At 48.7% G+C, this 10,328-nt stretch overlaps 1 protein-coding gene across 1 annotated transcript; it reads left to right on the top strand.

Moving 5' to 3' along the window:
- The first annotated feature begins 394 nt into the window (after positions 1-394).
- Positions 395-5,209, top strand: LOC110291415 (glutathione S-transferase Mu 2). Its single transcript, XM_021158556.2, has 8 exons — positions 395-505; positions 774-849; positions 1,209-1,273; positions 1,564-1,645; positions 1,743-1,843; positions 2,676-2,771; positions 2,854-2,964; positions 4,760-5,209. The coding sequence occupies exons 1-8, from the start codon at positions 470-472 to the stop codon at positions 4,847-4,849; spliced, it is 657 nt and encodes a 218-aa protein (XP_021014215.1). The 5' UTR covers positions 395-469; the 3' UTR covers positions 4,850-5,209.
- The last annotated feature ends 5,119 nt before the right edge of the window (positions 5,210-10,328 follow it).

Here is a 10,328-nt window from a genome sequence, read left to right as displayed (position 1 = left end):
ATAGACTACAGAGACATTAATCTCTCAGGCCTGAGGTATCCTGTTTTGTCCTGGCTCAGCCACCAGGAGCCACCCAGAGCCCAGGTAGGGAGTTGATAATGAAGAAGGGACAATGTCAGGAAGATAATAACAGGGTTCCACTTTGACCATCAAGAGTGTCTCTAGCTGCACAACTGTTCTCCATGGAAACAGTACGCTAGAGCAAGAAGAAGGAGTGCTGACACAGGTGCTAGCCCATTCCCATCTTTTATTTCTGACTGCTTAGACTGGTTCCTGAGATTAGCTATATCTTGCCCTGCCCCTGGACCCATGGCTCCTTCCTCCAACTGGAATGTCTGAAATTTGAGACACTGTAAGTCAGTGGTCCAATAGAAAGCCATATCCAGGTCCCGCCTCTTCCTTGCCTAAGACATTATCAGGAAGCTCAGACTAGCAAGGCCCAGGTTGGTCTGCTCTGGACACCAGCACTATGCCTATGACACTGGGTTACTGGGACATCCGTGGGGTAAGTGAGAACGCTTCTGCTGGGTGGGCCAGGGGTGGGGTGGGGAGTAGCTAGGGACTGATTTCCGGGAGATAGATTAAGTTCAGAAGTTGTTGGAAAGCTTTGTCTATCAGGGGAAGTTCAAACATGGGGGAACTTTTGCTTATGTGGTGTGCGTGTGTGAGCTTGTGGGGAGACAATTAAGTGTAAGATGTAGGCTACCAAGAATCAGCAGAGTCAGACTGTCAGGGTTTTGCAATCTGTGACTTGTCATATGTCATCTTTCCAGCTGGCTCATGCCATCCGCCTGCTCCTGGAATACACAGACACAAGCTATGAGGACAAGAAATACACCATGGGGGACGGTGATTACACCCTGTTTCTCAGGCCCCTGCTCCCCTGCTAACTGGTGCTTAGAGACACTGCTCTGACCCCCTGTTGCTCAGCTCTACAGAGCTCCTGGAGTTGGATATAGAAACTGTCTCTTCCAGATACTGTTTTGAATTTGGAGGGCTGGGTTCCCTTTTCAAATAATTGGCTTATTCAAACCTTTTGAAAATCTTAGTGATATACAGTCCACAGACCTCAGAAGCATTCTCTACTCTTGGGTGAGGTTGCAGATCTTCTTGGGGGTGTTCTCATACCTGACTCCTTGGAAGAATCCCTAGAGAAGGAAGCTGTGATACTGGTGTGATTTCTTTTCACATCCTCTTGTCCACCACAGCTCCTGACTATGACCGAAGCCAGTGGCTGAGTGAGAAGTTCAAGCTGGGCCTGGACTTTCCCAATGTAGGTGGAGGGGTAGGGGAGGTTTGGGGAAGACACACTGTTCTCACCTCATCTCCTGGCCTGGCTGAGGGGTTGGGGATCAGTGTTTCTGCTCTCCTGCTCCATCCCTGCTGGCTGCACAGTGTTTCTGTGATGGGCTGTGTCCCAGCTCTCCCATTCCGTGCACACTGTGGCCATGGAGGGCTTCCCATGGCAGGCAAACTGAGTGCCAGGCCCTGTGTCTTCTCTTACCCAGAGAAAAGATTCAGGTACCCCATATCCCATCTGACCATCCCTGCTTGTCCATCCAGCTGCCTTATTTGATTGATGGATCACACAAGATCACCCAGAGCAATGCCATCCTGCGCTACCTTGCCCGAAAGCACAACCTGTGTGAGTGGGGATGACTGCAGGGTAGGGGATGGTAGTCATTTTCTAGGCTTATCTGGAGTGGGCTGCTGAGGGTGAGTCTGGGCTGTGTGTGCTGCAGGTGGAGAGACAGAGGAGGAGAGGATTCGTGTGGACATTTTGGAGAACCAGGCTATGGACACCCGCATACAGTTGGCCATGGTTTGCTACAGCCCTGACTTTGTGAGTTGGAGCTGGCCCTGCACTCTTGCCCTTGCATCTGCTCTGGCCCTGTTTGCCACCAGAGCCTCTCAGTGCTGCTCCTGGCACAGTGTTTGAAATTGCCAACAGAGTAACCTCAAAGCTCAGTTTGCCAAATGAAAACTTCCAGTCATTGGCCTAAGGTCCAGTCCAGACTCTCCACAGTGACACTTTAGTCCCTGATAGGACAGACAGAGTTCTATCCCTCCAGGTCTAAGTGCTGGTTCTGTCCTGAGCCATGTCTTTCTGTTGCCCTGGAGTCTTGCCATGTCTGCAGATTGCACACTCATGGGAAGAAGACACTGGGGATAGGGGACACTCTCCTCCCAAATGGCTTCCCAGAGCTGTGTCCTTGACACCCACAGAGATAAGCATATGTCCCCAATAGGCAACTCAGTCAGCCAAAGGCCTTTGATCCTGCCCCTGTTTCCTTTTGTCCTCTCAAATTCACCCCATCTCTTTGGAACCTGTACTGAAGTCCTCACCGCACTAGTAGGTAGAGCATGGCCTGTTTCCTGGATGATTTCAGTTGTTTGCTTCTGCCTCATGTGAGGTCAGAATTCAGAGCCATGTGCTCAAAGCTGTCTTATGCACAGTGGTCCTGACAATGGTGGTAGAGACCAGGAGACAGGGCTGTATCCTGTTGGCCTGTCTAATCATGGTGTTGTTCTAACTAAATGCTTGGATATCAACCCTGACTGAAACTCATGTAGGTGACTTCTCCTCTGCTTGCTGGGGCCTGCACAGCCCTGTGAGGCCAGCCTCTGCCAGGGGGCCTGTGTCTGAAGGTGGTGACAGTTGTTTTCTGCTTCAGGAGAAAAAGAAGCCAGAGTACTTAGAGGGTCTCCCTGAGAAGATGAAGCTCTACTCTGAGTTTCTGGGCAAGAGGCCATGGTTCGCAGGGAACAAGGTAAAGGCTGGGGGTGGGAAGGAGGAGTTGCCATCCTTCCCAGGTGTCAGATTCCAGAGCGCTCACCCTTGGCTTCCTGCAGGTCACCTATGTGGATTTCCTTGTTTATGATGTCCTTGATCAACACCGAATGTTTGAGCCCAAGTGCCTAGATGCCTTCCCAAACCTGAAGGACTTCATGGGTCGCTTTGAGGTAATGCCCTGATCCCGCTTCCTCTTGGATGCCCTACTTCCCTTCCCCGTTTCCAGACTGCCTTTCTACTCCTTCACATGAAAACGAAAATGATTAGCTTTTGTTAAGCATGGAACTGTGTTCAGTTCTTTCATCTCTTGGGTGAAATTTCCCATCACACCCTGCATTTTGTGTGAAGTTATCAGCTCCATTGGATCGTGTTGGAAGCTGATTGTGAAGACTGTCAGCTTTTCAGGGAACCAGTACCACTGGAAGGGGTTGTGGTTTTCTCCTGTGTGCTTCTAGTGACCAAAAAACAAAGGCAGTAGATCCATCTGATGCCAAAGGAGAAAAGTCATAAGTTGTCATGGAGCCTGAATTTTCCAGCCCTGAAGCCTATAGAAATCCAGGACATGGCCAGAGTGTGTAGGGTATACTATTCAGGATTGATATACAGTACCAAGATGCTATATCCATATGGCCTGTAGAATTCTTTGCTTAGTCAGGTCCCTAACTGGGGAAGCACTGGGACCCAGGACTACAGCTAGTGCTGCGTAGACAGGTCACTGCTGCTGGAGGATTTTATCTTCAATTGTTCAATATTTAGGCATCCTGTTCCTTTCCTTTTATTTTCCTCCTCAGCAACATCTTGATGTTTGTCTGTAAAATCATTATAGTGGGATTTCACTGCCATCTTCATCCATCTTTTCTAGTGTTGCTTCTATGAGGCACAGTTCTGAGCTCAGTAGTGCATGGAAGCATGCATCCCTGTTCAGGCATGCAGAGTGGCAGGCATGCCTGACTATAGTGCACGTGTGATAGTCACAAACCCTACTTTATTAGAGATTTGGGGGATCAAGGCCATAGTCCAATGGGAATCTTAGCACAGGATCTTCTTTTCTGTCCTTGCTGCACAGGTGATGTGTTTTTCTTAGTTTTCATTGGCCTGCCTTCTGCTCCAGGCTTCTCGGCTCTGGAGATTGTGTGAGAACTGTTGAACAGTGCAGTGGGAGAGTGTGGGAGGCTGCAGTCCAAGGCCAGCCAAGCCTCGCCTCCTGGGTACAGGCCGCCCTGGAACTTTGAATTCATAACAGCTTATCTGGGCACTGTAGTGGAAAGATAGCACACAGCACAATGCCATTCTGTAGAATGTTCTTTAGCAGGGCCGAGAGAAATGAGATGGACACACTAAGTGTGCATTCAGATGCCAGTGTTCTGAGTTTAGATTTTTCTGCATCAGGAGAATGGCCAAGGCCATGTCATTGTCTCCGTGCTGGCTCACCTATCTCTAGCGTCATTCAGTCAGGATTTACTGAGGTACTGGGAGAGATCTTTGCTGTCTTCCATAGTACACTGGCATGTTACTGGTCCCTTTGATCTGCTTGGTCCCTCCCCAATGTGGAAACACAGGCAAGAAGGAGCTTGCTTGTAAAAAAAATAAAAAAATCGGGAGTTTGTGTAAACAGATAGCAACAAGGAATTTCTTGCTTGGTGAGTGAACCAAGGGAGTAGGCACGGATGCAGACTCTTGCAGTTCCCGCTGGCTGAGCCTGTGTGTCAGGCTTCCTCCTGATGAATGCAGAGAGCACAGCGCTGTTCTGCAGGATTCTCTGGAGTGCTCCCTCTCCCTCACACCTGCAGACGGACACACAGCTGAACGCAGTGCCAGTTTTCCATCGTCACAGGAAATTAAAGCATTCCCTTACCAGAGCTGGGCACCTGAGCAGCCTGGGCTGTGTTGGGGTTCTTAGAGTGAAACCTGGGCACCCACGGGAGCCCCAGTTCCTCAATTCTTGCTTTCTCCTCCTCCCCACAGGGCCTGAAGAAGATATCTGACTACATGAAGAGCAGCCGCTTCCTCTCCAAGCCAATCTTTGCAAAGATGGCCTTTTGGAACCCAAAGTAGGATTACAAAAAGCCCAGACCTGGGGGAATACTCATGAGTGCTCTGCTGGGCCTCGCTCTCACCACGTGCAGCTTTCTCCTCCTTTCCATTCCCTATTCCTCCATTTTCTCTTCCCAGCCCTTCCCTCAGCCAAGCCTCTGGGTCCTTGGGCTCTCCATTTCTTTATTAGTCTCCTCCTATCCCTTGTCTCTGCCCTGCATCCAGCCCTTCCCTCAGTGATGGTTGGAGGAATGTACTAGACCGGAGAATCCCCAGCCTGGCCTGAGAGATTAGATCTGTCTGTGTGCTGCCTTGGTCCTCAGAGTAAGCAGCTAAGCCCCATTTGATTCTCAATAAAGTGTGAACCACGTTTGTTCAGTGTATTATTTTGCTGTCTGTGACACTCAGGGCTGATGGTGTTGACTTGGTTGGGTGGTGTCTATTTTGTTGCTTGTAGGAGGAGCTAGAGGTAGAGATGTAGGGACTCTGGGCTATTTAAAGTCCTTGATGTCCCTGCTCCATGTCCCCTTGTTCCTCAATCTGGGATTCCCATGGGAGAGATCTCCTTTATTTCTAATTTGTTCTGAGGAGTGCAGTACCACAGTTGTCCATGTGTAGCCAACTTGCGTTATGCTTCAGAGTGATCTTGTGCTGATGGGAAGGGGCCGAGCATGCAGGCCCTGGGTGAGCATGTTCTGCACTCCTCATCAGTGTCCTTCCAGGAAGGAGCATCCCACATCAGTGTTCTCAGCTTCCACTGTCTGCAACTCAAGCAGAACTTAATTGAGGGAATCTCCTCTCTCTCTCTCTCTCTCTCCACTTTTTTCATTGTTCTTTAAAAAATATTTATTATCATTTTATGTGTATTTGTGTATGACCACCACAGGGGTTACTAGTGCCTGCAGATGCCAGAAGAGAGCATCAAATTCCTGGAGCTAGAATTACAGATGGCCCTGTGGGTGCTGGGAACAGAATGGCTCTAAGAGCAGTGTACTCTTCACCTCTGATCCATGTCCAGCCTCTGGTTGCTGGTGTTTTTGATCCAGGATCTCATGTCTCCAATACTAGCTGGGTCCTCACTCACTATGGGCCTAAGATGGCCCTTGATCCCACAATCCTCCTTCTTCTACCTCCCAACTACTGGCATTACAGGTGTGTACCACAGTGCCAGCTTTGGATTATTCATCTTGAATATGCATGGCAGGGCTTGGCAAATGCTCTATAATTGGAAAATTTTGAATTTGAGTGCATTATCTCCAGAGATATTTTGGTCCCTCCATACAACCAGCAGTCTCTGAGCTAAGCAGATTCATGAAGAAGCTGCAGCTGCCTTGGAAGAGCATGATCAGGGATGGGCGGGCCTGGCTTGCTGGGCCCCAGTGCCACAGTGTATGGTCACAGATGCTGTGGACATTTTGCATCAAGTTGTTCATGAAGGACTTGGACACATTGCAGAAGTACCTACTGAGCATGCTCCTACGCCAGGGCTCGGTCATAGTGTCTGACCTTTGTCAGGTGGTGCCTGCAACCTACCTGTACCAGGTAGCACATCTGGATGAGAGCCCTGACAGGTGTTTTCTTCATGCCCCCTGCCTGCTGCTGCCTACTGCAGCTAAGGAACAGGCAGGCTTGCTGAAATAAATGAGGAACTAAAAGCTAAAGGTCATAAGATAAAAAAAATTCATAGAAGTGAAATGTTCGTGAAACTGGTAAGTTCACATTATTTTAGTCAGTGTTTGTTAAATTTTAACTAGAAGACAAAGACAAAAAGCTGGAAAGGATGCAGTGAAGTCAGGAGTGGCACTCTGATAACGTTGAGTAGAGAGAATAAAATTACCAAACTACACCAAAGTAGACATGAACCTAGAACCAAGGTTGGCAAACGGCCCACATAAGGGCCCAGTATTTAGGCTTTGTGGGCCATATTCACTCCACTTTTGGCAAATGGAACTCTGGGTTATGATCTCTATGCAAACCAAATCTGAATCATTCTCTATGTAAAGGGGAAGCTGTGGCAAACGAAGAGAATTTGAAATGAAAACAAGTTTTAGAGCATTGTGGCAAAACTAGGAAATTCAAGCCAGAGGTAACAGAGCTGTAAGGCAAGGCCTTCGAACTTAGCCCAAAAGGTCAATGACTTGATGTGGCTGGAATCCATTAGAAGTCCTCACACTTTAGAATGTTTGTAGCATTGGCACTGGACCCCCCTCAGTTTGGCTGCAGCCACCTGCTGTTTCTACATAGCCATGGCTAACACTCCCCAAACCTTTTCTCTATTCACATTTCAAATGTTATCCCCTTTCCTGGTTTCCCCTCTGAAAACCCCCTTTTTCCTCCTCCCTCCCCTGCTCACCAATCCATCCACTCCCTCTTCCTGGTCTTGGCATTCCCCTACACTGGGGTATCGCGCCCTCACAAGACCAAGGGCCTCTCCTCCCTTTAATAACTGACAAGGCCATCCTCTGCTACATATGCAGCTGGAGCCATGGGTCCCTCCATATGTGCTCTTTGGTTGGTGGTTTAGTCCTTGGGAGCTCTGGAGTTACTGGTTAGTTCATATTGTTGTTCCTCCTATGGGGCTGCAAACCCCTTCAGCTCCTTGGGGCCTCCATTAGGGACCCTGTACTCCATCCAATGTATTTGTCAGGCACTGGTAGAGCCTCTCAGGAGAAAGCTATTTCAGGCTTCTGTTAGCAAGCACTTGTTGGCATCCACAATAGTGTCTGGGTTTGGATGGATCCCCAGGTGGGGCAGTGTCTGGATGATCATTCCTTCAGTCTCTGCTCCACACTTTGTTTCTGTATCCCCTCCCATGGGTACTCTGTTCCCCCTTCTAAGAATGACCGAAGTATCCACACTGTGGTCTTCCTTCTTCTTGAGTGCTCCTCACTCCTATTGTGTTAGAGGAGAAGGAACAGACCCCATTCTGCAAAACAGTTCAATTTCCTTACAGAACTTCCATGGGGAGCATCCAGGAGGCCGAGTGGTTTTGTTCCATGGCATCATCTGGGTATAGAAGTTCTTTCTGACTGTGGCCCTGCTGCCTCATAGGATGCTGTGTCATAAGCATTGAGAACTGAAGACAGAGAGACAGAGACAGACACAGACACAGATAGACACACACATAGAGACAGAGAGACAGACACACAGAGAGGCAGACAGACAGACATGCAGGAGAGCCCAAGCTAAGGAAGCAAGTTCCCATTATGCTGCTCAAGCAGGGACCATTCATCGTGTGCAGAAACTCAGTATGTGGCATAGTTAGGCACACACTCACCTAGATGAATGCCATCCTGTGTTATATCACCCACAAACATCATGTCTCTGTGTTTCTGTGTGAAAGTAGCCTAGGGTAAAAGTTGGGGGATAGTGTCCACCCTCATGAACTTGCTTTGATGAAGTACTATGTGTCACTCTGTGTGGTGTTCATGAGCAGAAAAGAAGACACATTTTGGACATTCTGAAACCAACTAGAGCCACCTGCACCCAGGTGGCCAGAATCTGTTCTTCAGCCTTTCTGAATTATCTAGTGCTTTGAACTGGGATGAACCAGATTGGATCAGGGTCAGGACTCTTGGGTTCCTGTGAACCCAGGTCCTGTTTCCCGTTTGAACTCCTTGCAGCCACTTACAATCCAGGCCACTCCTCATGTTGGTATCACTGACCTTGCAAACCCCTGTATCAAGTGAGCACTGTTATCAGGGCCCACATATCTCAACACAGTGTCTGTCCTTCCCAGAGTGGACCTTCAGCTCCCAGAGAGTAAAGTCCTGTCCTGAACTCTCTCTACCTCTGGCCTCAGCCCCAGCCAAGGGCTCCGGTCTAACTGATTCATGCTGCCTGTGCATTTCTGGGTTAGACAGGCTCAATCAGCAAGAGCCAGAACTCCAAGATGGACTGTCATGGAACCCTGGATTCTGAATTCTACATAGTGTTTCTGAACTCTGTGTGATTTCTGGTTCAATCAAGTCAAACAGTTTTCTGAAACATTATTAACCTTGCAGTCTTTGCAGGCTGGCCTCAAACTCAGAGCTCCATTTGCCTCTGCCTCCCAGGTGCTGGGATTAAAGCCGTGAGCCACCACTGCCCCGCCTCCTTCCTTCCCCTGTGTCTCAGTTACCCCTTGGCTTTATAGAAATCTCCTCAGATGCTTGTTTCATTCTTCTGTAATTCTATTGGGCAAAGCTCTTAATCTAGGAGCAATTTCAGTGTCTTGCCTCTTCAGCCTGTCTGTTGTGGGATACAGTCAGTGTACACACAGGGCCAGTGGGTTGTTGATGCTGTTCTTGTTCTTTCTCCAGAGTTTAAAATGACATGACATTAATTTTTAAAGACTTCTAAATGTATGTGTCTGTGTTCTTCTGGGTGAGGGCATACACACACCCTTTCGGGTGCTCTCAGTGGCCAGATCCCCTGGAACAAGGGTTACAGGTGGTTAAGAGCCATCTCATGTGGGTGGGTGTTGAGAACCAAACTCTGGCCCTCTGCAAGAGCAGCAAGTGTCTTTACTGCTGGACCAGCTTTCCTGCCGTATTTTTGTGACTGGGCCTCAGGATCACTATGAACTCCCATGATCTTGTTGAAGGAGATCAGAGAAAAGCAGCAAGTCACATCACAGTAGCCGCAGACTCTTCAGCTAAGACTTTAAAACTCAGAGGGTGTGTGTGTGTGTGTGTGGGGGGGTCTAGACAGATAAACTACACGTTCTGAAAAATAGCAAATGAGTTCTGGCATTACAGATGTGCACCACTACGGCAGGCTGACAGTACTGTGTTCCTATCTGGTTTCCCATCATATCTGTAGACATCAGCTTCACCTGAAGTCCAGCCAATGCTGTTGTGTTAAAGCTTCTACCAGTGCTAACTCATTAACTTGAAGCTTATATCATAACCCTATCATAACCCAAGCCCGGGTTCAGGAAGGTGGCTGTTCATCCTGCCCAGCTGGGACCTTCAGAGCCTCGCCAGGACACCCTCTCTGCCAGGGGCCTTCAGAGCCTCAGCAGGACACCCTCTTTGCCAGAAAGCTTGTGCACAAGGGGGATGGCAGCTGGTTCTGGCTTCAGGAGAAAGAGAAGTGTGTGGAGGACCCCTCTGAACACTGATGATGTTACAGATACTGAGGGGTGGCCATTGCTCTCCAGGCATGAGGTATAAGGAAGAGAACTGCTCTTGCTACCCTATCTTCCCTGAAAAGATGAGCTGAAATCCCTCTGGATCCATGAACCAAAATAGCTCTCATGTGCTCAGTGATGTGGTTAATCGGATAAAGGCACTTGCTTCCAAGCCTGATGACTTAAGGTCAGTACCTGTGTCTTAGTCAGGATTTCTATTCCTGCACAAACATCATGACCAAGAAGCAAGTTGGGGAGGAAAGGGTTTATTCGGCTTACACTTCCATACTGCTGTTGATCACCAAAGGAAGTTAGGACTGGAACTCAAACAGGTCAGGGAGCAGGAGCTGATGCAGAGGCCATGGAGGGATGTTCTTTACTGGCTTG

Source organism: Mus caroli, chromosome 3 (genome assembly GCF_900094665.2).
Source record: "Mus caroli chromosome 3, CAROLI_EIJ_v1.1, whole genome shotgun sequence".
In the NCBI taxonomy this organism is placed as follows: domain Eukaryota; kingdom Metazoa; phylum Chordata; class Mammalia; order Rodentia; family Muridae; genus Mus; species Mus caroli.
This window is presented reverse-complemented; position numbering and strand designations above follow the sequence as displayed.